At 45.0% G+C, this 27,502-nt stretch overlaps 1 protein-coding gene across 4 annotated transcripts in view; it reads left to right on the forward strand.

The window, feature by feature from the left end:
• Positions 1 to 3,555: 3,555 nt before the first annotated feature.
• Positions 3,556 to 27,502, forward strand: part of GRK3 (G protein-coupled receptor kinase 3) — a 139,851-nt gene continuing 115,904 nt past the window's right edge. For 2 of the 4 annotated variants that reach the window (XM_083583850.1, XM_083583852.1), the window contains exon 1: positions 3,556 to 3,801. In XM_083583850.1, coding sequence (XP_083439976.1) covers positions 3,689 to 3,801 — 113 coding nt within the window. In that variant the 5' untranslated portion in view covers positions 3,556 to 3,688. The remainder of the gene's footprint in view (positions 3,802 to 27,502) is intronic. The other 2 variants (XM_083583851.1, XM_083583853.1) reach the window with 2 other exon arrangements.

Here is a 27,502-nt window from a genome sequence, read left to right on the forward strand (position 1 = left end):
TGTGGGGTGCCTTAGGGTTGCATCTTCTCCCCTACGCTTTTTAACATCTACATGAAGCCGCTGGGAGATCATCAGGGGCTTTGGGCTGGGTGTCCATCAATATGCAGATGATAACGAGCTCTACTTCTCTTTCAAATCAGAACCAGGGTAGGCAGTGAAGGTCCTGTCTGAGTGTCTGGAGGCGGTTGGAGGATGGATGGCAACAAGACAGAAGTACTGTTTTTGGGGGACAGGAGGTGGGCAGGTGTGGAGGACTCCGTGGTCCTGAATAGGGTAACTGTGCCAGGACCAGGTACGCAGCCTGGGAGTCATTTTGGACTCGCAGCTGTCCATGGAGGCGCAGGTCAATTCTGTATCCAGGGCAGCTGTCTACCAGCTCCATATGGTACACAGGCTGAGTCCCTCCCTTCCCACAGACTGCCTCGCCAGAGTGGTGCATGCTCTAGTTATCTCCCGCTTGGACTACTGCAATGTGCTCTACGTGGGGCTACCTTTGAAGGTGACCCAGAAACTACAACTAATCCAGAATGCGGCAGCTAGACTGGTGACTGGGAGCGGCCGCCGAGACCATATAACACCGGTCTTGAAAGACCTACATTGGCTCCCAGTATGTTTCCGAGCACAATTCAAAATGTTGGTGCTGACCTTTAAAGCCCTAAATGACCTCGGCCCAGTATACCTGAAGGAGCGTCTCCACCCCCATCGTTCTGCCTGGATGCTGAGGTCAAGCGCCGAGGGCCTTCTGGCGGTTCCCTCACTCAGAGAAGCAAAGCTACAGGGAACCAGGCAGAGGGCCTTCTCGGTAGTGGCACCCGCCCTGTGGAATGCCCTCCCATCAGATGTCAAAGAGAAAAACAAGACCTGACATTTATAAGACATCTGAAGGCAGCTCTGTTTAGGGAAGTTTTTACTGTGTGACATTTTAATGTATTTTTAATTTCTGTTGGAAGCTGCCCAGAGTGGCTGGGGAAACCCAGCCAGATGGGTGGGGTATAAATAATAAATTATTATTATTATTATTATTATTATTATTATTATTATTATTATTATTAAGAGTGGAGGATACTTGCTGCACAAAATCCTTTGCTGACTTGGTATATTTTCTAACGAATGCCTTCATGTACATCAAGGAGATCCAAGGATACAGTTGGGCTTGTGGAAAATGAAAATGAGTTAGGGTACATTGGATAACTTGATTTGGATTTGCTGTGCCAGCTCCAGATGCAGGAAAAAGCAAAATGTTTGCTGCAATTTAATAAGGGATATAATTAAGGGGGGGGGGAGTAATCCAGCGTACAAGTTTCCAAGAGAGAAGGCCCTGGGCTAAAATGGTGCTTGTCACCTGCAACTTTTATAAGGACTTTATTATTAACTATGTCCTGTTCTGGACACTGCAACTGGGGTGCCTGTAGGGGAGAGTGGCAAAGATGATGAAGTACAGTGGTACCTCGGGTTAAGAACTTAATTCATTCTGGAGATCCGTTCTTAATCTGAAAATGTTCTTAACCTGAAGCACCACTTTAGCTAATGGGGCCACCTGCTGCTGCCGCGCTGCCGGAGCACAATTTGTGTTCTCTTCCTGAAGCAAAGTTCTTAACCCGAGGTAATATTTTTGGGTTAGCGGAGTCTGTAACCTGAAGCTTATGTAACCCGAGGTACCACTGTAGTGGAAAACAAGTCCTTGGAGTTGGCTGGCCTGGAGAAGAGACTATTAAGAGGCAATATGATGGCCACCTTCAACTATGTGCAGGGCTGTTACACACACAATGGCTCAAATTCATTTTATGTTGCTCCCAGAGGGTAGCTATTGAACCAGTGGATACAAATCAGAAGGAAAAGGATTTAGCCTAAATGTTAGGAAGAAGTCCCTGGTGGTTTGAGCTTTTGGACAGGGGAACCGGTGGCCTCTCCTTCACTGGCAGTTTCTGAGCAGGGGCTGAATGGCTACTGCTAGTAGGGGACTAGACAAGATGATTCCTGAGGTCTCTTCCAACCCCAAGTTTCCACTTTTATTTAAAATAATGACCTTTATAAAGCTTACCTGGCTGATCTGAGGTGCCCCTTTAGTTGAAAACCCTTTGCTCTATATATTCAAGGCTGCAGCTGTTGTATACTGTTTTTAATAATAATTGCCTCCCACTGAGGCGTCCAGGCTCACAGGTCAGCAGGAGAGCAGCAGCTTTCCAGGCTGGTCGGAGCTTCAGTCTGCAGCACCTCCAGTTTAAAAGGAAGGATTAGGCCTCAGCTACGAGGAGACGCTTTTCTCTTCCCTGGTGGGCTAGGAGATGAAGCAGGGGCCCGACTGCTGGCCTAAAGCAGCTTCCTCTTATGCTCCTGGATGAAGCAGAACTTCTAATCGGAATCAGAAGCCCACGGTCCATATTGCGGATCAGCAAATCGCTTCGTGTGAGGAAGTGCAGCGCTGCGCAGGAGGCCGCTTGGAGGCAACCACGCGCGCTGCCTGCCAGCAGTCTGCCCCCTCCAGCGCCCCCGCCCCACTATTCCGCAGCGGCTCGGCTACCTACTGCCGTCCGGAGCGGCGAGGAAATCGATCCAGCGCCGGAGTTTGGAAGGCGCCGCCGCCTCGTCCTTGCAGTCCTTCTCCTCCTCCTGGGCCGGGAGAGGAAGTTCAGCCTCGGCGGGCAGAAGCAGCAGAAGCCCGCAAAGGAGGAGCGGGCGGCGGCGCGCGAAGGCGGCGGCCGCGGCTGCTGCTGCAAGGAAGCTGCGTCGGGGCGTTTGCGCCGGATTGCCCAGCGCCAGCGACCCTTCTTCGCCCCCCCCGGGCAATAGGAAAGGAGCCGCCTTGGGGGGCGGCACAGCTCTCTGCGCCCCCGGCGTGCATTGCCCTCTCCGGGCATAGGCTGCTTTTTCCTTCTTTGCAACGGCCCCCCCAGCCGCTCTCCCTCGCTGCCCCTGCCGAAAGAGGGGCGCTGAGGGCGGGGGGAGCAGCTCGGGGGGGGGGCTCGCCTGCGCTGCGCCCCCCCAAGCCTTTCCCATCTTTTGCTCCCTCGCGATGGGAAGGCGGCGGTGGCAGCAGCTGCTTCTTCTTTGAGTGTCTCGGCTTGGCGAGGAGGGGGGGTCCCCGGGAGCCTCCCGGGCCACGGGGGGGATGGCCCCCCAGGACTAGCAGAACTCCGAGCCCCCTCCCCACCCCAGATATATAGGGTGGGAACTGGCAAGGCTTCGGGGGACCTGGAGGAGGGGAAAGCGGGGCCCAAAGGGGTTTTTCGGAGGGGGGTTAGGCCGTAAATGGATGGGAGAGGTCTCTTCAGAGCAGGGGAATTTCGTGTGAGAGAGTTTAGGGGGTTCATTTAGAAGAGCCAGGGTGAGGGGGTAGTCTTTATATAAAAGGAGGGACGGGGGGGGGAGTCTGTTGGTCATTTTGTGGGTGATAGGGGGACAGTGTTCATTTTAGCCCCTATTGGGAAATGGGGACATAAAGTGAGGGTATTGGGGGTCAATCATAGGATCCTGGGTTAGGGGGTGTGCCAGTTCGCAGGGGAGAAGGGCTTGCTTACATGGGGGGGGTCCTTTGTTTTTAGGGAGGAGGAGGGGCTAGCCAGCTGAGAAGGGGGCCTCCTGGGGAGAGAAGGAGGGACACCCCACCCTCACCTGACAGGTGTTTTTTGCCAAGTGCGGGCCCTGGCCAGAGTCCCAGGCCAAAGGCCCAGGCCTGTGGGCAGCCAAGATGGCGGACCTGGAGGCCGTGTTGGCGGACGTCAGCTACCTCATGGCCATGGAGAAGAGCAAGAGTTCGCCTGCCGCTCGCGCCAGCAAGAAGATCACCCTCCCCGAGCCCAGGTGAGAGCGGCTGGCGGGAGGTGGGGGGGGCTTGCAGTGTGCTCCTCCTCCCCGCCAGTACTTTATTTCATTTATTACTTATTTGCTTCATTTCTATCCCAACCTTTTCTCTTTCCAAGGAGTTCCACATGGGTGTAAATGGTCCTTGCCCCTCCCCGTTTGATACCCCCACAACAACCTTGTGGGGTGGGCTAGGCTGGCTGGTCTTTCCCAAGTCCTAATCCTTTTTTATCCTGACAGCAACCACCACAATCCTGAGAGGTAGGCTAGGCTGAAAGGCAGTGCCTGGCCCAAGATCACACCCAGAGAGCTTCGTGGCTGAGTGGAGGGATTTGAACTCAAACCACTGTGCCACACAGGCTATCTCCACCACCCCCACCGCCAACACCTGCAGGCCAAAAGCACCTGTGATGGAACTCTGCCAAGGAGGATGAGCTAGGATTAGTACTGCCCATCATCCTTGTTATCATCAATATTATTACTGCATTTCTGTCCCACCTTTTCTCCAAGGAGCTCCAAGGTCCTTGTCAGACACTAACTCCTGCACCACCCTGGCTCCAATTATTAGTCTCCCCTTCCTATGAATATCTTCTAGAGCCTGCTTCTCCTATCCAGATACCCCTCTCCAATATCCCAGATACAACTCCTCCACCATGACGGCTGACTGAAGGGTCAGCCAGGATAGATCCCTCTTTGCTCTTTCCCAGCACCATACTTTTATAAACCCCTCACCCTTGTCTCCCCCAAATTGCCCCCCAAACCAGTACTCTGTGAGAGTTGGGGTACAGTGAATGTGAACCAAATGAAGGATTGCAATCCACCCCCCTTTTTCTTTTGCATGTGGTCCGCTTGGATTCCCTTCAGGAGGTGGAAGCCGCTTCAGGTCTTTGCATTCCCCTGACCCTGGCCTTTGACTGCTCTTAAGTTATGTTTGATTTATTTATTACATTTTATATCCTAACTTTCCCCCTGTGGAACTCAAGGTGGCATGCATGGTTCTCCCTTCCTCATTTCATTTAATCCCTACTACAACTCTGAAGTAGGTTAGGCTGAGAGGTAGTGACTGGCCAAAGGCCACCCAGTGAGCTTGGTGGCTGTGTGAGGATTCGAACCCTTGTCTCCCAAGGTCAGAGTCTAACACCTTTAAGCATTACATCACACTGGTGCTTAAATCACAGTCACAAGACCATCCAAGAGCATAACCCAAGAGGGTCTGAGCATATCTGGTTTGACTGCACTGGCTACTACTGATTAGTTTGGGGACTGGCTTTTGACCTATAAAGCCTTAAGTGACTCAAGATCCTGCTACTTCAAGGACCGCCTTTACCCACATGAACCAACGTGGACTCTGCCCTTCCTTGTGGTCTTTGTGAGGGAGGCAGAGAGGATGTCAACATGAGAGTGGGCCTTTTCAGAGGGGGTTCCCTGTTGGCAGAATGCTCTCCCCAGGCAAGTACGATTTTAGGTGCCAGGCAAAACCACCCTTATTTAGGCTTCTGGTTTTTAATTGCAAGGGTAGTTAGTTATGCCAATGGCCTTTGCTTAGCCACTGAGGATGACCTTTAGGTGAAGTGGGGATGGTCTGTTCATTTTAAATTTATTGTCGGATGTTTGCTGCTCTTTTCATCTAATGCTTTTGTCATTTTATTTTTTCCTTCTTAAGTAGCTTTGAGGTACATGAGTCCAAAAATGTGACAAATAGAATAAATAAAAAAGTTTATAATGACCCCCCTCCTCTACATAAAAGGATTCCCACCCCCACCCTGGCAAGTTGTTCCAATGATGCTTCTTTGGCTTCAGTTGTCCTTCATCCTACTACTCTTTTTACTATTATTTAAATTAAAATGATACTGTTATTAAGTGACCATAGTAAACCTCCACTTATGGTTGGTGGATGTTTTGTGTCCTTTGGTGGTGCCCACAACCAGACACCTGGGTCATATAAATAATCAAATTGATCCTTTCCATGTCAGACCCTTCCCCTGACCCCCTCAACTTAAAGTTTGACAAAGAAATTATGAAAATAGCTGGGCTTTTGCAAGGCTTTTCAGAGCTGCTGTCCCTGGTAGCAACTGTCTTTCTCCAGTGTCACCAAAGTCAGCGTAAACGTTGGCAAGCACCTCTGCTGCAGCGCTTTAGTGGGAATTCACATCTTGGTCTTCTTCCTCTACCTGCTACTCTTAGCTACCTTGGTACCATTCTCCTTGGCCTCCAGTTGTCTAAAATCTTGAGTGGCCAAGGTTTTCCCCCTGCCCCCCAAAGTCCCCTTAGAGATGGGACACCCAGGCATCTTATTCTGTTTCATGGGAGCTGATGTGAATATACAAAGGTGCCATTGGCCCATTTATGCCCAGCTTTCTCTGCTCTGACCAGTGGCAGCTCTTAAAGGCTTCAGGACTTTCCCAGGTTTGTGCATCCCCCTTCCTTCCTCCTTTTAGCTGGAGATGTCAGGGCTTGAACCCAGAACCATTTACATGTAAACCTGATGCTCTATCACTGAGCTGTGTTGGTCCTTTTCGTTGGGCTGCTACTTCTTCCTGGAATGGTCCTCCCTGTGATTGGATGGGGAACCAAAAGCCTCCTCTCTGCTTCCAGGGATTTAAAAGCCTCCCTCCCTCCCTATTTTCATCCAGCTACTCTTATCCCTTTGGGGGATACTTCTGTCCCTGATTCCCCCGCCCCTCCAGTGTGGTGTAGTGGTTAAGAGCGGTAGACTTGTAATCTGGTGAACCGGGTTTGCGTCTCCGCTCCTCCACATGCAGCTGCTGGGTGACCATGGGCTAGTCACATTTCTCAGAAGTCTCTCAGCCCCACTCACCTCACAGAGTGTTTGTTGTGGGGAGGAAGGGAAAGGAGAATGTTAGCTGCTTTGAGACTCCTTCAGGTTGTGATAAAGCGGGATATCAAATCCAAACTCTTCTTCTATTAGCACCTCTGTGTCTTCTGCTACAAATCACTATCCCAGCCATGTGGGATGTTCTGCACCCTCATTTGACTCCATGTCAAAGGACAGGTACAACAAACACTTTCCTGATTGCTGTTTGTAAAAAGTACAGGCAAAAAGGGGAGTGGGAGTGGTAATTGGGAGTTTCGTATATGCCCACATCAGACCACCTAGCTTAGTATTGTCTGCACTGACTGGCAGCAGTTTTCCAGTGTTCCAGGCAGCTGTCAGGGATTGAACTTGGGACCTTTTTTTATACAAAGCAGAAACTGCCCTTGCCCATGGACTTGTGTTGGAAGGCTTCAAATTGCCCGAGACATGGACTTCAGAATTTGGGAATCCTAAAAGGACATGTGGACTGTGAGATTGAAATGTTTCTGATCAAATGAGGAAGTGTGTTGTGAGGGAAAACATTCTTTCCCAGGAAGAGACCATATTTCTCCAGTTATCTTTAGACAGGGTGCTGAACCAGCAATAATACTGGCTTCCTGCAGCTCCGTATCTCCATGTGCTTGACTTCCATGGAGCCCTTCGTGGTCAAAGTTCCTGTTTTCTACCTTGTTTTTTGGCCTTGTTCGTACAAGTCTGGGTTGCCTTGTAAGGGGGAAAGAGCTCATCCTTTTTGGGATAAATGTAGATGCATTTCTCTCTTGAAAGGTAAAGGGACCCCTGACCATTAGGTCCAGTCGTGGCCGACTCGGGTTACGGTGCTCATCTCGCTTTATTGGCCGAGGGAGCTGGCGTACAGCTTCCGGGTCATGTGGCCAGCATGACTAAGCTGCTTCTGGCGAACCAGAGCAGTGCATTGAAACGCCGTTTACCTTCCCGCCAGAGCGGTACCTATTTATCTACTTGCACTTTGATGTGCTTTCGAACTGCTTGGTTGGCAAGAGCAGGGACCGAGCAACGGGAGCTCAACCCGTTGTGGGGATTCGAACCACTAACCTTCTGATTGGCAAGTCCTAGGCTCTGTGGTTTAACCCACAGTGCCACCTGCGTCCCATTTGTCTCTTAGAGGACACGTAAATGTTCCCTCCCTGAACTGATGGTGAATGATGTTCCTGCTCCTGTTTTTTAGGCTAGCCAGGAGATCAAGAACTGGAGTATAGCTAGAGGGAGGATATCTCTCCCCGCCCCTTTAAGGTGGGCAGTGTTGGGGTCATTTCACATGGTTTTAAGTGTACCATCTGTATGTGTACATTTGAGTGCACCCTCTCCTGTGTAGGACAGGCAATTACCAGGCTGGCTTGTTAAATCTCAGTGAGTCATCACCATAATCCCTTGCTGGGTTTCCTTTTGACCACTTACTTGACAGGTATTTCTGTATTTCTAGACCAGGGGTCAGTAAGCGTTTTCAGCAGGAGGCCGGTCCATTGTCCCTCAGACCTTGTGGGGGGCTGGACTATATTTTTTCTTTTTTGGGGGGAAATGAACAAATTCCTATGCCCCACAAATAACTCAGAGATGCATTTTAAATAAAAGCACACATTCTACTCATGTAAAACATGCTGATTCCTGGACCATCCACAGGCCAGATTTAGAAGGCGATTTGGCCGGATCTGGCCCCTGGGCCTTAGTTTGCCTACCCATGTACTAGACAGGCAGGGCTGAGTCTTACGCATGCACTGAATGTCAATGCTTCTGGCCTAGGTGGTTGTGGAGGGATGCGGTGCTTGTCTGCTCAGAAAGAGAGAGAGATGACTGTGCTGATGCAATCCTAGACTGATACCCAGACAAGAAAGAAACACCCCCATGTGATACTTGCTGTTGAAAGGGATGGAACAGCTGCAGTGTGATTTAGATCAAGTGCTGAGCAGCACTGGAAGTTTTTCCTTTTCTTTCAGGAGAACATTTTTTTCTTTTTTTAGAAAGAGTATGAGGCAAGGAGAAAAAGGTCTACTCTCCTGTCCTTCAAAGTTAGGGTTGGTTCCCAAGTGTAGCATATAGGTTTTTTTAAATCCTGACATTGTTGTTTTCTGCAAAAGAATCTAGTGAAGAAGCAACATTAAGATGATGTTGGTGCAAACAAATGGATTGGCCTTGTAGGTGCTCTTGTCAGCTCCAGTCTGGTTGGCTGGCCTGGCAGGGAACAGGGCAAGGAGAGAGCAGTTTTAAATGTGTGTGCATTTATGTTTGTGAGCCAGGTAGCTCCCTGCTCAATAGGAAATATTCCTGAGAGGTAATTGCTGAGTGATTAGGGGCAGGCACACCTGCAGTGATCCCCTCCTGCCCTCAAATCACGTAGATCAGGATGTGTTTAAATCAGATTCTTTAGCTTAAACATAGATTTCAAAGCAACGAAGTCTATTTGGTTTTTATGTATGTTAGCTCCACTGCTTGTAGGATCGAGGTGAGAGCAGGCTTTCCTAATTAGATTACAGGTAACAATCTTTGTCCTAGGAAATGGCTGAGACCTTAGGTGTCCTGAATCCTTCAGAGACAACACAACAAATGGCAAATGACAACAGGATGATGAGAACCCCAGGTGTTTCCTTCCATGTCTCACCTGATGTTTAATATGCTGGCAGTGAGCTTTTGAGTCATACAGATCTCTTGAAACCAAGGAAAACAGAAATTTCCAGATGTGCACTCCCAGGACAGTTGCCTGGATGTTCACTCCTGCACAAACCTGAGAAAAATGAATGGCTCAAATGGCAGAGCTCATGCTTTGCGTGTCCCAGGTTCAATCCCTGGCAACATCTCCAGGTAAGGTTGAGAAAATATCCTTGCCTGAAACCCTCGAGAGCTGCTGCTGGCCAGTGAAGGTAATACTGAGCCAGCTGCTTTAATGGTCTGACTTGGGATAGGTGAGGCAGATTCTGATGGGATCAGAAGTTGCACTCACTTCAGTGGGACTTGTGCAAGGAGCTGGGGGGGGGGTTCTTTTGCCTCCTAACTTTTGCTGTTCAGCAGCCAACCTCTGTCCCACCAGCTCCGCTGGCCCTCTGCCTCGTCCTGGAACTGCTATTGACTTTGTGTGTCTCAGTGACTGTTAGCCGTGGAGTTGGCCATCTTTCCTCATGATCAGTCTTCATGTGCACATGTAGGGGATTTTCTTGAAATGCTGGCAGCCATGAAGGCAGCCTGTGCATGAGGTAGGTGACATGGCACTCATACTGAGCTACTGCAGTAGTAAATTTAAACATCTTGTAATTGGCCACTCACCCTGGGCTTAGCAACAGTTCCCAGCAACTTAATTCAATCTGCCATTTATCCATCTTGTCTCACACAGGGTTCATTGGTAGGTTTTGCTTCACTTGTGTCCTTCTGGAAGAATTTAGTTAGATGGGAGGGCCTGCAGCTCAGGGCTAGAGTGCCTAAGTTTGCAAGTCTCAGCCTGGCCCTGTGCTGGGATGTTTCTGCTAGCCAGGATTGTCTGCAGTGAGCTAGATGTCAGACATGGAGTAAACAAGATGGAGGAGGGCCCACAGCCCAGTGTTAAAGCATCCCACTTGCATGCAAAGTTCAATTAAGGGGGGGAAAGGAGCAGGGCACAGGCGATTGAAAAAGGAGCTGATTTTTTCCTATAGGTTGTAACAATTGTAATTGATAATTGCATTTGAGTAAGATGGCAACCAAGGAGCAGACAACACCAATGATGACTAGGAGGGCCTCGGTTCAAGAGTCCCACTCTGAATTATTTGATATGATTTCTGAGATGAAATCAGATTTGGCCAAGGAGATAACACAGCACTCAGACAAATTAGCAGATAACTTACTAGCCCGAATTGATAAAAATACGGAAATGGTGACACAATTGTCAAGTACCTCGGGTTAAGAACTTAATTCGTTCTGGAGGTCTGTTCTTAACCTGAAACTGTTCTTAACCCGAGGTACCACTTTAGCTAATGGGGCCTACCGCTGCCACTGCGCCACCGCTGCACGATTTCTGTTCTCATCCTGAAGCAAAGTTCTTGACCCGAGGTACTATTTTTGGGTTAGAGGAGTCTGTAACCTGAAGCGTCTGTAACCCAAGGTACCACTGTAAGATTGACTCACTGACTAAGAAAACAGAAGCGTTTGATGTCTCTCTGAAAGGCTTGGAGGAAAAATCAGGGAAACTGGAGACTGAAGCCAAAGATTTAAAAAACTTTCAGGAACCGCCAAAGGAAGAATCATTTGCGGATTCTCTAGCGGTCCTTGAAATGAAACAGAACAGACGGAGAGAATGATGGGCGTCCCTGAGGAGGGTGAAAATGACCTGAAATAATTCCTTGCATTGCTCCTTTAAGAAGGCCTTCTTGTCTCTCCTTGCAGTTTTTTGGAAATCTGCATTCAATTTCCTCTATCTTTCACTATCTCCCTCGCATTTTGCTTGCCTTCTCCCCCCACTATTTGTAAGGCCTCGTCGGACAGCCACTTTGCTTTCTTGTATTTCCTTTTCATTGGGATGGTTTTCGTTGCTGCCTCCTGTATAATGTTGCGAGCCTCCATCCATAGTTCTTCAGGCACTCTGTCCAGCAAATCTAAATCCGTAAGCCTGTTTCTCACTTCCACGGTGTATTCATAAGGGATTTGATTTAGATTGTATCTTACCGGCCCAGTGGTTTTTCCTACTTTCTTCAGTTTAAGCTTGAATTTTGCTATAAGAAGCTGATGATCTGAGCCACAGTCAGCTCCAGGTCTTGTTTTTGCTGACTGTATAGAGCTTCTCCGTCTTTGGCTGCAGAGAATATAATCAATCTGAATTCGATGCTGCCCATCTGGTGATGTCCACGTGTAGAGTCGTCTCTTGTGTTGTTGGAAAAGAGTGTGTGTGATGACCAGCTTGTTCTCTTGGCAGAACTCTATTAGCCTTTGCCCTGCTTCGTTTTGATCTCCAAGGCCAAACTTGCCAGTTGTTCCTTTTATCTCTTGATTCCCTACTTTAGCATTCCAATCCCTTATAATGAGAATAACATCCTTCTTTGGTGTCATTTCTATAAGGTGTTGTAAGTCTTCATAGAATTGGTCAATTTCAGTTTCTTCAGCACCAGTGGTTGGTGCATAAACTTGGATTACTATGATTTTAAAAGGTCTGCCTTGATACTGGTGATTAAAATGAACGTATTGCCAAAAATGTTATTTCTATTTCAGTCAGTCCCAGTGATAAGCAATATGAGATGCTTCAAAGAATGGCAGAAAGATATCGTGAGATTTATCTGGAAATGGAGGATACTGAGAATAAAATATAAACTCCTTATGGATGTTGAAGAAAGAGGAGATTTCTCCCTACCAGATTTAAAGTTATATTATGAAGTATCTTGTATCTGTTGGATTCGGGATTAAATTAGAAAACACGGACCTTCTAGATTTGGAAGGGCATGACAATAGATTTGGTTGGCATGTGTATTTATGGTATAATAAAGCCAAAGTCCACAAAGGATTCCAGAACTACATAATAAGAAATGCAATTTTAAAAGTATGGGAGAGATACAAGGATTTACTAGAACAAAAGACACCATGGTGGATCTCACTGACAGAAGTAATATCAGTAATATCAGTAAAAAAAGTGAACATGAGCTGTTAACAGAAGTGGATAATTAATTAAAGTTGAAAGATTTTGAAGAAATCAGCGAGAAAGTAATAGATTGGTTACAATACTTTCAACTAAATGAAACCTTTAAAAATGATAAAAAGAAAGGATTTAGTTACACGATATCAAGATTTCAAAGAGAAATAGTGGAGGATAATATAAAATTATTGTCAAAAATTCCCATTGCTGTTGGAATGGGAAACAAAAGACAAAGAGGTTAAGTGTGTAATGATAAAGTGGGCAAAGGATCTGGGACATAACATACAAATGAATGACTGGGGAAAACTTTGGAAGGCGGATCTCAAATTTACTGCATGTACCACACTGAAAGAGAACTATATGAAAATGATGTATCGGTGGTACTGTATATAACACTGGTAAAACTTGCTAAATAAATGCTGGAAATGCAGAGAAAAAGAGGGTACATTTTATCATATGTGGTGGAAATGCAAGGTTATTAAAAGCTTCTGGGAAATGATATATAATGAATTGAAAAAAATGTTTAAACTAACCTTTGCAAAGAAACCAGAAGTGTGTAATAGGAACAGTAATTCCCAAGGAACTGAAGAAATTACTTATGTACGCCACAACAGCAGCCCGGCTCCTGTTAGCCCAAAGATGGAAAGAATAACAGTTGCCAACAATAGAAGAATGGCAAATAAAACTTGTGGACTATGCAGAAATGGCAAAACTGACGGCAAAATTCATAGACTCTGACAATGAGAAGTTTAAAAAAGAATGGGGGAAATTTATTGTGTACATGCAGAAATACTGTAAACAAGTTGGTACATTGGCAAGTTTAGATTAAGCACTTGTAACTCGTAAATAATTAGATAATGTACAGGTGTAACAAGTGGATAAAAATGATAACAAAATGCAGAGAATGATGTAAGATGTAAAGAACCAGTGGAAGGGGGTGGAAGGAAGTCTTGAGGTTTAAAGAACCTCAAAAGAAGGTTTGTAAAATAGTATAATTTTTTATTAGAAGTATAAATGTTAATCGTGGTTTGATTTTTGTATCCTTATTTTATTGATTATTATTTTTGAAAAAAATAATAAATTATTTACAAAAGAAAGAAAGAAAGAAAAAGGTGCCTCCTTTGAAGAGTCACTGCCCATCAGTATTAAGCCATAGGGACAAGTGTTTTGTCTTGGTTATCAGAGAGCTTTATGTGCCCAAGAGACATGTACCTTAGCCTTGTTTGAGGTCTGAGCCTAACCATTTTTCAATAATCCTTAGTAGAAATAAAATAGTTTTTAAAGCAGAAAATCATTTCCTGTTTTAGACAGCTGGATGGCTCCATTAAAAAGTTTGTCTCCCCCGTTCCAAGTTGTTGCTGGTATATTTGTCCCCCTAACTCTGAGCAGGACAGGATGGTGCACATTTGACTATCCTGTGTTGTGTTTCCAGGGTGAAAGCATGTGACTTTTGTAGGTCTGTCCAGGGGGGATCACAGCTGAATCCAGATTAGCCCTCAAGTGTAGCCTATGCTAGCTGTTTGGTTGAAGGAAACTGATCTCTGTACAACATGATGTTGGGTTGGGTTGATCCTTTAAACCAAGAGGCGGCAAATTGTGTAGCTGATTATCTGGAGCAGGTGACTAGCGACTGTGCTTTGTTCCAGTTACATTATCACTTGAAAGAAATACACCAAGTGCAGTTTGGTTGCTCCTTCATGGTTTGTCAGCTGTCTAAAGCTACGGCACCTGCCTTCCATAGGAAAGTTGGGTCCTAAAGGAAGGAAAGGACTTGATGGAATGGAAATTTTGAAGCTCCTTTCTTGTTTTATTGTGGCATAACTGAACTGTTGGCTCAACTGACCCCTACACACACAAATCTTTTTTGTGCTGTGGCCTTTGTAGCATGAAAGGCAAACATGAGTAGTTTATTGGCCGTGCTTAGGGGAGTTGCAGAAGGTTGATTTCAAGGCTATTTACTAATGTATCATCAAACCTTTTATTGGCATCACATACAAACATCCATAGCAAATCAATACAGAATTACCACCTTCCCAGTGACACAAAACATTTGTCAAATGAAAGAGGCAAAGCAGTCTAACATTACATCTCTAGGTCTCCAGGGAGATCAGACGTCTGCAATGTGTTTCAATGACAAAAAAACAGATAAAGATATTTAGCCACTAACTTGGTGAGCTCCTGATTATTCCCCAATAATAGAAAATATATGACCTCTGACTCTGGTTTCCATTTGGGGATGCAGAGTTATTCTAGGAACTGCTGGTGGAGATCCACATATAGTTTACATTTAAGAACCATATGTGTAAGAGTTTCCACCTGATGGACTTCACATGGGCAAATTCTTTCTCCTTCCACCATTCCCGAGAAGCTTCCCCATAGGAGGTTTGAAGGATTTGAATTAAACCTGGCCAGCGAAAATGCCCTTCTTTCTTGAGGATTAAGCAAAAATGCAAGATAATTGTGGTTAATTTCATGTGCCCAAGAAAGTTGAAAGTTAAGAGGGGAACATGTTTTCGCTGCTGCTGCTGCTGCTGCTGCTGCTGCTGCTGCTGCTGCTGCTAGTTTCTGGCGTTCAATGTCCTACAACCTAGTTTTTAGTATAGCCTTGGCAGATGGTGGGGACATCGATTGCAAAAATTCCACTGACAGCCCAAGTTGCTGTACCGTTAGATTAAACCGTTGTAGCCCTGGGAAAAGAAAGGGATCTAGCAAAACTTCACTAAGGAGAGGATCTTTTTTAAAAAAAACATCCAATTAATATATCTAATCATAATACTCCAATTAAAGTAAAAAACTAAAATAAAAAAGACCAAATTATAGTCCAAATTATAATTATTAATTTTTCAGAGCTCCCCACGGTCTGGATCTCTGAAGCATATCTCCACATCTCAGTCCTGCCTCTCCTCGTTGTTTCCGTATTTTCCACATCTCGATTTTGACGCTTTATAATTCTCCGTCCCTGAGTCCACGATTCTCAATCATGTCAAACTTCATATACTTTTATCCGTCAAATACAGCTTTATTAGTATATATTTTTCCAACTGTCTTTTTATCAGCGCAGCTTCCTCTGAATCCATTCCAATCCAGGATGTTGTCCAAGTCTTATCTGAAGTTTAATGGCGCAGCAACTCCCAATCATTAATTGTCCAAACCTTCCTTTTGAGCTTTATTGAACCAGTACCTTCCAAGTTAAATTGTTAGGCAAAACTGTTTGCAATATTACAATGTAGATAAACTGTATTTCACAAATATCAGTCATTTGGCGATCGATCAGCCTTTGGAAACCGTGCTCTCCCCCCTCCGGGCCCTAGAGGGAGGGCTGCTAGACACAACTTAGCCTTCTCTCTTGCCCATAATGAATATAAAAAAATCTTCAAACAGCTGCACTGTATATTGTTCCAAGTTGTTCTCTCAAATCATTGCAAAATCAGCCAGCACATAACTCCTGCTTCCCTTGAAGAAAGGGAGGAATAAATTTTTATATGCTGCTTTTTATATGACGATATTAGCGGCATCTTGCCTCCTCTTCCATCTTTATCATCTTTATCAAGTCTTTCCATCTTCATCAAGTCTTTCAAGTCTTAAGTAAAGCTGCTCAATTAAATGCCTAATTATAAATAGAAGTCCATCTGTACTCTTTTTTTTTTTTAAAGTTCTTAATGAGGCTTGGCATTGAAAACCAATTGTAGATGTTAAGTGGGGGGAGGGGCATACCAAACACCTCTGTTATCCAAACTCCATGATGAGAATCTTTTTGAAGTCTGAGCTTAAACCCCCAGGGACTGTACACTTCTGCAGGTTTTTTTCTTAAGCTTCTTCGATCCAGTCCCATGTCTGTTTTTTGTCCAAATCTGTTCATTTTTTCAAACAGATGTTCCCGGCTATGAGAATGGCATTGGAGAGTGCCAGCCGTACCGTGCTCTGCGACCCAGTGTCCTGCCGCTTGCACCTTGATGCAAGTCAGCATTCTCGGACAATCTGCAGGTCTACGAGACAGTCCTCCCCCAACCTGGGGAGTCTGCCAGGGCTAATTACCCCCATATCAGCCTTGAATTACCGGCACAGCTGGGGTCCGGCTGTATGGGAGTCAGCCATTTCCCACCGCCCGGAAACAGGAAGCTCCAAAGAGAGGATCTTTATCTGTTGTGAGGCAGATGTTTAACCAGCATGTAAGAAATCTCGCTCAGGCTATGGTTGACCTCTCTCTAGACACAAGGCTACATAGGGTACACAACATGGGACAGCAAAAATCTTAAAAAGGAAAGCTGTCTTTACTCGTTCTACCAGCTGGGTAAACCCTGGCAGCCAGACTGGAATTCTGTAGAGCAATTGAGTTATAACTTTGACGTTGAAGACCTTGAGGGCAGAGGGGATATGTGAATTACCTCTTGTTAATAAAGAAACACATTATGGCATGCATAGACATCTTACTGCCATTCACCGCCGTTGCACCGTGCGAGGACCATAGAAGCCTACGATGGAATGTGATTCCCGGGTAGTTGAATTTGAATACCTACTGGATGGGTTTTCCACCAAATACCTAGCTATAGCTTTTGCGTGAATTCCGAAAAACCATTATTTTGCTTTTATCAAAGTTCATGCACAATGTCATTCTGGACAGATAGTCAATTCAGGAATTTAACAAACGTTTTAGGCCAATTCTTGTCCGTGAAAGCAAAATCATATCATCTGCATATAGAAGGATGGGAATGCTTGATGCGTTGAGTTTTGGGCTGTGGGCATCCATCTGTTTTAGTAAAGAAGTGAGGTCGTTAAGAGAATGTTAAAAATAGAGGGAGTAAGTACACAGCCCTGCTTTACTCCTCTGTTTATAATGACAGGATCTGTCATTACATTCGTTGGTGTTGTTCTTATGCAACAGGTGTTCTTTGTGTAAAGCTTTTTAATCAAGTAAAGTAATCTAGGTTCTAGGCCCATTGTCTCCAATTTGGACCATAACAGCCCCCTGTCAACAGTGTCAAAAGCAGCCTTGATATCAAGGAAGGCCACATAAAGACATTCTTTATGAAGCCACGTGTACTTAGCAGCTAAATGAGTTAACACCAAACAGTTGCGTAAAGTAGATTTCCCTGGCCTGAACCCTGCCTGCTCTGGACCTATGATGTTATTCTCATCAAGCCAAGTAGTTAGTTTATTTAACAGATGTTTAGCATACAATTTCCCGATGTTTGACAGTAGACTAATTGGCCGATAATTTAATGACAGCTTTTTGTCACTCTTTTTAAAGATTGGGATAATTATAGATTGCTGCCATGAGTTAGGTATGATACCAGATCTATCTATCATAGTGAATAGTTCCGCTAGTATCAGAGCCCACCACTCTGGCTTGGCATTGATCAGTTCAGATGGAATAGCATCAGGGCCAGCAGCCTTTCCTGCTTTCATCTGGTCAGTTAAAGTTATAACTTCAGTGATGGAGACAGGGGGCCACTCATCCGCGGAAGTAAAAGTGGTACGGTCATGACTATCTGGTAGAATACAGTCATCAAAGAAAACCGCCTTAAAATGCTCTACCCATGACAAAGATGGAATCAATGTCAGCGAATCATCCTGTGTCTGTGGGGAGACTGCTACAGCCTTCCAAAATTTCTTATGATCTTTCATTAGGATGGCTGAGAGTAGCGTATCCCACCATGCCTGATTATATCTTATCCGGCTGAGCTGGATAGTTTCCCTAAGTTGTTGAGATCTGGAGAAGTAAATGTCGGGCAATGGAGAGCTGCCCGTCTCTCTGAACTCCCTATAGATTCTCCTGACCTCAGTTTTAATTGCTACAGTTTCTTTGTCAGTCCAATCACGAATCCCCCTCTTAGGTGGCCTGTGCGAGTGTAAATGGGACGGTTCAGTTGTTAAAGTGTCAATAAGTTCTTCAAACTGAGAGACTCCAACAACATGGAAAGTTCACCTTTCCTTGTGTGCTGGAGACTCAGTTCCTGGGGGGATGGATTAATTAACTCTTCTGACTTCCTCAATGGAAAGACAAGTTTGCAAAGTAGAGGGAGATGGTCATTGAGCATAGGATCACCTATGTAGAACTCAGTCACATAGGGCATCAAATTAGTGGGTATCAGAATATAGTCCACCACACTATTTCCCTGCAGGGAGATATAGGTAAAATTCCCAGAGCCTTCCCAGTCAGTTAGCCCATTGAGCCACGTCAGGGCCCTGGTGGTGGTCAGCTTGGTGAGTCACAGACCAGCCAGACTGATTACTGGATCCTGGGATCTACGTTCCCAAAAACAGAAGTCTGGGAGAACAGAGGTATCCAAGATTTCCCATGCTTTTGTATACACTTCCTACCCTTGGCCTAGGCGGGCATTAAAGTCTCCAGTCAATGTAATAGGTAGGTCAGGGCAGATGAAGTCTAGATTCTTGAGCACATGTGCAATAAATTCCCATTGTAGGTTCTTGGCTGTGACAGTAGGAGTGGGAGGGATATACACATTGATCAGTAACATTTCCTGGCATACTAGCTCTATCTTTGTTACTAGTAATATACAGCTAGCATTTGCACAGCTGTCACCTTTTCCCTTTTCTCGCAAGGAATCCTATTCGGAATAAGGGAATTTCCCTTAAAAAAAGGGAAACATTGACAGCTATGCATTTGTTGACAGGATGTGTTCACTTTTTATATGGGGAGCCACCAGGGTTAACAATCCACCCGAAGGCCTACCTTTCTTGTGGCTTTTGGTTGCTGGAACTGAAATGGCATTAAAACCTGCAAGTTTGATGTGACGTAGTGACCAGGTTTCTTGTAAACAGACTACAGTGGTACCTCGGGTTACAGACGCTTCAGGTTACAGACTCTGCTAACCCAGAAATAGTACCTCGGGTTAAGAACTTTGCTTCATGATGAGAACAGAAAGCGCGCAGCAGCGGTGTAGCGGCAGCGGGAGGCCCAATTAGCTAAAGTGGTACTTCAGGTTAAGAACAGTTTCAGGTTAAGAACGGACCTCCAGAACGAATTAAGTTCTTAACCCGAGGTACCACTGTATATCATGTGCCCTTATTAACTTTGTAGAGTCAGGGAGACACAGCTTAGAAAACCACCCTGCCACATTCCACGATAACAGCTTCAAAGAGGAATGTTACACCAAGTTCCCAGGCATGGCATAAAGTCAATCTAGGTGCATGTCGGAAGGTTGGCTATCACTTGGAGCCCCAGATGGTTCCTGATTTATTTCCTCCACTACCTCTGGGGCGCCTGTTGTTAGTCCGTTGACCCTAGTGTCATCACTTCTTGAACTTGCATCTGTCATCTCCTTGATCGTGCTCGAGTTGGCGATTTGAGGGGTGAGTTCACTAGAACTTGGAGCAATGTTAGAATTATAGGTAAAGGTAAAGGTACCCCTGCCCGTAAGGGCCAGTCTTGACAGACTCTAGGGTTGTGCGCTCATCTCACTCTAGAGGCCAGGAGCCAGCGCTGTCCGCAGACACTTCCGGGTCACGTGGCCAGCGTGACGAAGCTGCTCCAGCGAACCGGCACCAGAGCAGCACATGGAAACGCTGTTTACCTTCCCGCTATAAAGCGGTACCTATTTATCTACTTGCACTTAAGGGTGCTTTCGAACTGCTAGGTAGGCAGGAGCTGGGACCGAAAGACGGGAGCTCACCCCGCCGCGGGGATTCGAACCACCGACCATGCGATCGGCAAGTCCTAGGCGCTGAGGTTTCACCCACAATACTCCCCTGTAATTTCTCCTGGAGCCAGTGTTAGCTGATTTGCTGAGATCATGGGGGGGGGGGGGGCTTCATCAAAGACAATTAGATCTATCTCTGACTTTCTGTGTGTCACGTTACCCTTGGGAGGAGTGTCATTTGTCATTGGCTGAACAGATTCCAGCCGGGGTAAATAATGGTGAAATTCAGGATCTGCCAGAGGTCTGATGGATCTTTGACTTATCTAGATTGGGCTGGCGTTCTTTATGTGTTTGGCCTATTTGCTCTGAAGTTTTCCTCTCCAAGGGAGTATTACAGCTGGGTTCACTGCACATATCCATCTTTGACGGCCCTTCTGAATGAATCGTGGCCCTATGACAAAATCTCTTCAGCAGATAGGGCATTGGTTTCTTGGGGCTGATCGGCTATACGGCAACTTTGGTAGTAGTTTTCGTTCCGTATCTTTAAAAACGTGCCTCAAATCAATATTATAGTCCTGTAAGAAGGCCCTATAATTCAGGAGCTTTTTAGGAGTAGCCGAGTCAAAAAATGTCAGCATGAGTCTAGTGTGCTGGGGGTCCACGCAAAGCAAGTTTATCGTGATCAAATTGTCGCACTGGATGTTTAGTAAAAGCTTAAAGTTTCTCTTCACGCTGTCAATTGATTTCCAGTAAGGCAGCTTACCACTGAAAGGATATATATCGAGAGCTACTTGAGTGCTTTGTAGGATTAGGTCCCTACTTTCACTATTGTTATTTTTACTATTTGTAGTCTCTTGGTTATCAAGTCCAGACCGATTACACGCCTGTACACGATGGTCATGGGGGAGGGCAACGCTGTGGTTGGCCTCTTTAGAATTGAGGGTGCTATTTCTGGTCGCCAGAAGCACCAATTCAGTCAAAAGAGACATTACTTTTTTTAATTTGCTGTTAATTTCCTCCACTCTTCTTGCAGTCAGCAAACAGTGGTCCGTGAGTATTTCCACATAGAGCAGTGCCCCCTCTGATGTTCATTGGATAGTTCATGGGCACTCGTCTCAGCATTCTCCCCTGGGTGATCTCCACCCATTAAAGTGTTCCCACCTACCTGGGAATGTGCTCTGTTGGATGTGGTAGGTTCTGAATTCTGTGCTCTTACGAAATCATCCAGTTTACTCTGCTTGCACTTCTGCTGTGGGCTCACTTGTGGAGAAGAGACTGGTTGCTTCTTTTTCCTAGTCATTTTCCTGGAGATGCAGCCGCTACTAATTTCAGCTGTGAATCCGAAAGCTTGGCGTCCTCCTAAAAGAGAGCAATTAATCTCCACTCCTGCTGATAAGTAGTTGGTAGATTGAGTCGAGCTGGAGCTAACTCCCCGAGACTTTCCAGGACTTTTTCTAAGACTTTTAACTTGAGCTTTTAACTCAAGCTTTGTGAATATATTAGTTAAGGAACAGCTGCCAAATGTTGTAGATAAAATACTGAGGCTGATAAAAGCTGAATAAAAACTGATAAAACTAATAAAAACTAATAAAAACCGCACAACTGCTGAGGAGATCAAGTCAAAGCTTCCACTAACGATGCCATCTTGGTGCCTCTCCAGTTTACTAATTCTATTTGCGTGTCACCCAAATAATTATTGTTTCTGGCTGGTTTACTGAAACATTAGACAGATACAGATACAGAACTTTACAGAACAGCAAGAGTAGTCTAAACTCACCACAAGCACAGCAGCCAAAACATTTTAGGATTTGAAATGCAGGGCTAGGAAAATGGTGCATGAAGAGTCCAGAAGGGACCTGGTCATCTGCTCTTTCCCTCTTTGGCCTCATTCCCTTTCTCCCCAGAAGAACTGTGAGATCTTATTTCCAGCATGAGAGTCAGTTTGCTTTCTCCTTGAGATGAAACATGGCTCGAAGGGAAGGCCTGCCCCATTTCAGTGACATCCCACATGGTCTGGTAGATGTTCTGGGGCACATATGGGCAGGCAGCCTGCAGTGCTTGGATTCTGAGTGGCTGTGGACCTGGCTTCATCATGGGAGTGGCAAGGGTAGGGAATGGGAGAAAGGAAGTGGCAGAGAGAGAGACTGGGGAAGGAAGGTAGAAGGAAAAATGGGTGGCCCTGCCCATCACCATTAAGTGACCTGGCAGATTCTCCCCATTTCTGAACAACAATAGAAGTTTCTCACCTGTGTTTGAGAGGGAGGGGGTACTTTGGAACATGGAGAGGACCATACATGAAATGATTTAATAATTTATTTTGCTTTTCAGTTGGATAAGCAGCTTGTGGCTTCTGCCTGTTGTTCCACTTTGTGGGTTTCTCCAGGTCACTTTCTCCTCTAGGAATCCTGAGAATGCAAGATGCATTGTTCATTGCTATTAGAAATTCTGAAACTTTCCTGGGGGAAGTGTGAACAGGGGCGCAGGAGGATTCTGGTGATAAAACAAAAACTAAGAGGCAGAGTTGACTCTTTTATTAGAGGAGGTGAGAAATCACCATTTAGCAATTTCAGATTGAGCCAGCAGAGTTTAGGAAGTACCCACCCTGTATAGCAACCTATATCAGATCTCCAGAAGTTCTCTCCCTCTCTCCAGAGAACTGGTCCGGGAAGATTCCATGGTCAAGGGCACCACCCCAAAGGCATCAGCTGGGGGTCATGGGTCTTGGTGAGAGACTTCCATATTCAGGGCTTGACAGATTACAACACAACACGTATCACCCTGGTCCCCCCCCCACCCCCACCATCCCTTGGGTTGTGGGTGGAATGCCAGGGGACAAACCATTCAGAAGAACTTCCTGAGAGTAAGAGCCGTTTGACAGTGGAACAATCTCTCTCAGTAGGCAGTAGACTCTCCTTCCTTGGAGGTTTTGAAATGAAGGTTGGGTGTTCATCTGTCAGGGATATTCTTGAGTTGTGATTCCTGCATTGCAGGGGTTGCACTAGATGACCCTTGAGGGCACATTCTGACTCTACAGTTCTGTGATTTCATGATTCCTTCTGAATGACTTGTCCTGGATTTGATTTTAGTTAAGCTAGCTAATTTGCATAAGTTAATTTGTTTTAGGGGGAGTGAGACAGGCCTGCCCAGGAGTGAGCCCCAGCCAACACTAGGGTGGAGGCATTGGGACATCCAATCTCAGGGATCATGGGTAGGAGGAGGAGTTACACTAAAACTAGACCACGTCATTACCAAGTAGGCCAGTTTAGTCATTGTCTTAAGGCTGTCCCTGCCTCCAGGTCTGGTCCTGACCAGAAGGATGCAGGCATCAACAAGGCCTACAGGACCTCAAGGTGGTGCTGTGTAATACCAGGTAAATGACCAGTAAGACCAGTGCCATCCATAACCTGATTGTGGATGGTAGAATTGACCAGGCATGTATAACAGATACTTGGATGGTCATGGCAGGTGGGCCTGTTCTTGCTGCTGCTTGTCTGCCAGGCTTCTCTTATGCACAGCAACCTGGGTCGTGTGGGCAGGGAGAGAGGGTTGCAGGGATTTTTAGGAAGTCATTAGTTTGCACCAGGCGTCCTATTAGGGAGACCCAGTTTCCTGAGTGCATGTTCTGGACGTTGGGCAGTACTGGATTCCTATTGATGTACTGACCTCACCGTTACATCAAGGATTTCCTACCCGAGCTGCTTCAGGTCATGGTGTATGTTCTCCTGGAGACACTTAGTCTGGTGGTCCTAGGGGATTTTAACAGTCACGTCAACATGACCTTACAAGGGGCCACTTGGGACTTCATGGAAAGCATGGCCTCCATGGGTCTGTCCCTGAATAACTCTGGCCATACTCGAATGTCATGAACATGCCTTAGATCTGGTGTTTACCTCTGTAGACGTGGGTGATCTGACACTAAATTCCAGTGGAACAAAAGAAGTACCATGGTCAGATCACTTCCTGGTGCACCTAGACTTCTCTGTGACCCTTCCCCTCCGCAGGGAGGTGGGATTGATTTGAATGGTCCATCGTTACCACTTAATAGATCCAAATGGCTTCTGGAGAGTGGTAAGGGATGTTTTATCCCATGTTGATGGCTTCTTAGCTGATGCCCGGGTGGCCTGCTGGAATGCGGAGCTAACCAGGGCTATGGACTGCCTGAGTTCATCCCCCCTCTGCTGCAAAAAAGGCTACAGAACAATTTACAGTAAAAAGTAAAAGTAAAAACACAATTTTAAAAGAAGAATAAAAGGCCCCTGCAGCTCTATGGAGGATGGTTGCGGTGCAAAAAGCAAAGGTAAGCAAAACCAAAAGCCTAGTTGTGCACAGAATGCCTCCTGCATGTGCTCGGAGTGCCCTTTGGGGTGGCTCAATCACACACTCTTTTCTTCTGCTGCACAGATTGAGTTAGATCAGGCATAGGCAAACTTGGCCCTCTAGATGTTTTGTGACTACAACTTCCATGATCCCTAGCTAACAGGACCAGTGATCAGGGATGATGGGAATTGTAGTCCCAAAACATCTGGAGGGCCGAGTTTGCCTATGCCTGAGTTAGATTTACTAGATTTTTAAACTGTGGGTTGTAAAACTGGTTCTTACATTAGAATTTATGGTTTGTGGAGAAAACTCTCTGCTAGAAAATTCTCCAGAGAGTATTCTCCACAAACTTTAAACTCTAATGTAAGAACCAGTTTTACAACCCACATTTAAAAAATCTGGTAACTAATAAGTCAAGCTGTGATGTTACCAGTGTAAGTAATTGTTAAGTTGTGGGCGAACATATCAGACGACACAGCGATTTTTCAAACAGCTCTTGTTTATTCAGAAGCCAGAACAGAACTGAACTGAAGAGCTCAGTCAGTCTGCTTATATAGAGCTCCAGAACAATGTAACTGTAGCAACTTTCTAAAACTATCCAATCACTGAACGTCACTTTTGATCCTTCATTTGCATAACTATCTACAGTATCCCCCTGCTGGCCCAGGGTGAGAACTTCAGTACATAACAGTAATGAATAATGATTTTTTTGATCCAGTTACGTTACTGGGCATTGTGTCATTTACCATTGGCAGTTTTGAAATGTGAGCTACAGAAAACATTTTTTTTTTAAAAGCTATGCATTTAATTTGATGAACATTTGAATTCATATGTATTTCAACTATATGTAATAGCCTTTTTTCTATTTTGGTGTGACCTTATTCTTAGCAATTCTATTTATTATTATTATTATTATTATTATTATTATTATTATTATTAAATATTTATTAAAATTTTCCACCTTAATAAAAAAAAAGAAAAAAGAAAAAACAAAAAAATTTAAAAACACATAAAGTTTACAATCCGTATTTTCAATAACATATTTCCCTGACTTCCCCACACCTCCCCTTCTTATATTCCAATTCAAATTGTTAGTTCAACAAGTTCTTATCCCCAGTTTTTAACCTTTTTATATTTAATTCATTTTAGAAAAACCAATTTTAACTTACAAACATCAATATTTGTACATCAGTGCTCATTCTTAAAACCTTTTTCTAAAGTCGACCCAAATTCCCTTCCACGAATTCCCCAATTTTCATACTAATAACAAAACAAAATAAAAAACAGATTATAATTGTACACCCTTTGGATTCCCAAACCCCACCACCCCCTTTCCCGGTTTTGATCCCCAACAGATGTCCATCAGTCTTAATCTACTATCAGCCTGGAGACCTCACGTCCGAGGCTCTTAATTCTCTCTCAATTCCTCTCTGCCGGTTTTTTTGATAGTCCTTAGTATTAAACACCAGATCTCGGAGAAGCTCTGTCCCAATAAGGTCCATGTTTCTTCCAGCCAGAGCTCCATACTTAAAAGTGGAGCCCGAATCTTGTTTCTTACTCCTTTTAAGTCCAATTGTCCCGAAAGCTCCAACTTCCATCTTAATCAAATTTGTAATCCATAGGTCTTCAGATCTCCACATAAGGAGATCTCTCCATTCTTCAATCTCCAATTCAAACCAGATTTTCATCATCCAGTACTTATTTTCCTTTGTAACCATCATGTCAGGCCTCTGGCTCTCCTTTGTCATCTGCAAAATTACAGCTCCTCCTTCCTTTTCCTCAGGAACAACATATGTCTCCTTCTCCACACTCTCAAAACTCTCAAGTTTCTCTTTTTGTCCAGCTGCATGGGCTTCCTGAGTCAAATCCTTATCAAATTCAGTGATATTATTTACTGTTAAGTTCAGAGTTGCAACATTTGTAGCCAAAACATCCATTTGGCCTTGTAGCTTTCCCAAGAGAACAAAAATTCTGTCCAACCCAGCCTGAATTTTCCCTCCTCCAGCCATTCTTGTAATGTCCCAAATCCCCCTCTAGAGGGATTTTGGTAACTTAGTATTCTTTCCAGTTCAAATCCAAAAATCAAGTTAGTTTGTATCAGTTCTTCCTTGTTTTCAACAAAATATAACCAAATTGCAACAAATATATCCAGCAGAGACAGCAGAAACAAAGTTCTCTTTTTCCTTCTTGACAGCTAATTTTGACAGCTGTCAAACTCTTCTATATCTCCTCAACAGGCTCTCTCGCAGATCACTCCTGGGTCCGGGGGGGGTGGCACTTCAGCTCTCAAAATTAGCTCTTATCCTCCAATAAAATTACTTATACTTATACTGCCAAATCGTGAAATTAATGTCTTTTACCCAATGAAGAAAAAGGAATTCTCTCGACCTTAGTTAACTAGTCCTTGCTTTAAATTATTTACAAGACGGGGAGGCGGATTTCCTGTTTGCGCCTTCCCCGATCGTGCCAAATTGAACAAAAAATTTTTTCTTTACAAGTCCAGTTTCCGTACTACTCACAGGTTGTTACTTTTAGAGTCCAATTGTTCACAAGAAGGTCAGCGCTCTCCGACCATGGCATGCGGCTTCACTCCGCAGGAGGAGCAGTCGACTCTCAGCACCGCGCCGCTCACCCCGTCCCCCTTTCCCGAAGCCTTTAAAAAGGCTCCTTCGCAGGTCAGGGGGGCGCAAATGGTGCCCGCCGAGTCACCAGGTTCACAGGCTTCAGCGCCTGTGATTTCTGAGGGTCCCCGCGTCACCGCAGCGGCAAGACCCAGATCCTGCGGAGCCGATTCCCTCCGGAGCTCGGAGGGAATCCGCCATTAGCCGATCGTGCTAACCCGGAAGTCTATTCTTAGCAATTCTATATCCTTGGCCATACAGTGTGATTTTTTTTTAACACAAAGTAGCTTTAATGGTTTATACACTTAAAGTACCTAGGTCTATACAGTTATATGTAACAGCATGTGAGGTGGCCTTGATTTAAACAGTTGACATTTCTATATTTTTATTTAGTGCCAGTAACTGATTTTTGCAGTGCCATTCATTGGTACAAGGTGCCATTTATATTTGACATACTGAAATATATTATCATATAACGATAATATATTTAATGTTAATGACTTCTTTTTTCTACGTATGCATATAGTTTTGTTTATCAAGCTGTGTTTTAGTCACCAGAACAGTTATTAAGTGTTAGACCTATTAGAAGCATTAAATGCATTAAATGAATATTCTCCTATTTTAATTGAAAATTATCTAATATTCTCATTAATCGAGAATATTCTCGAGAATGTTCTCCAAAAGATTATTCTCAAGAATTTAACATCACCAGTGTGAGCCTCTT

The sequence above is a fragment of the Podarcis filfolensis genome, assembly GCF_964270895.1.
Source record: "Podarcis filfolensis genome assembly, chromosome: 13".
Lineage (NCBI taxonomy): Eukaryota > Metazoa > Chordata > Lepidosauria > Squamata > Lacertidae > Podarcis > Podarcis filfolensis.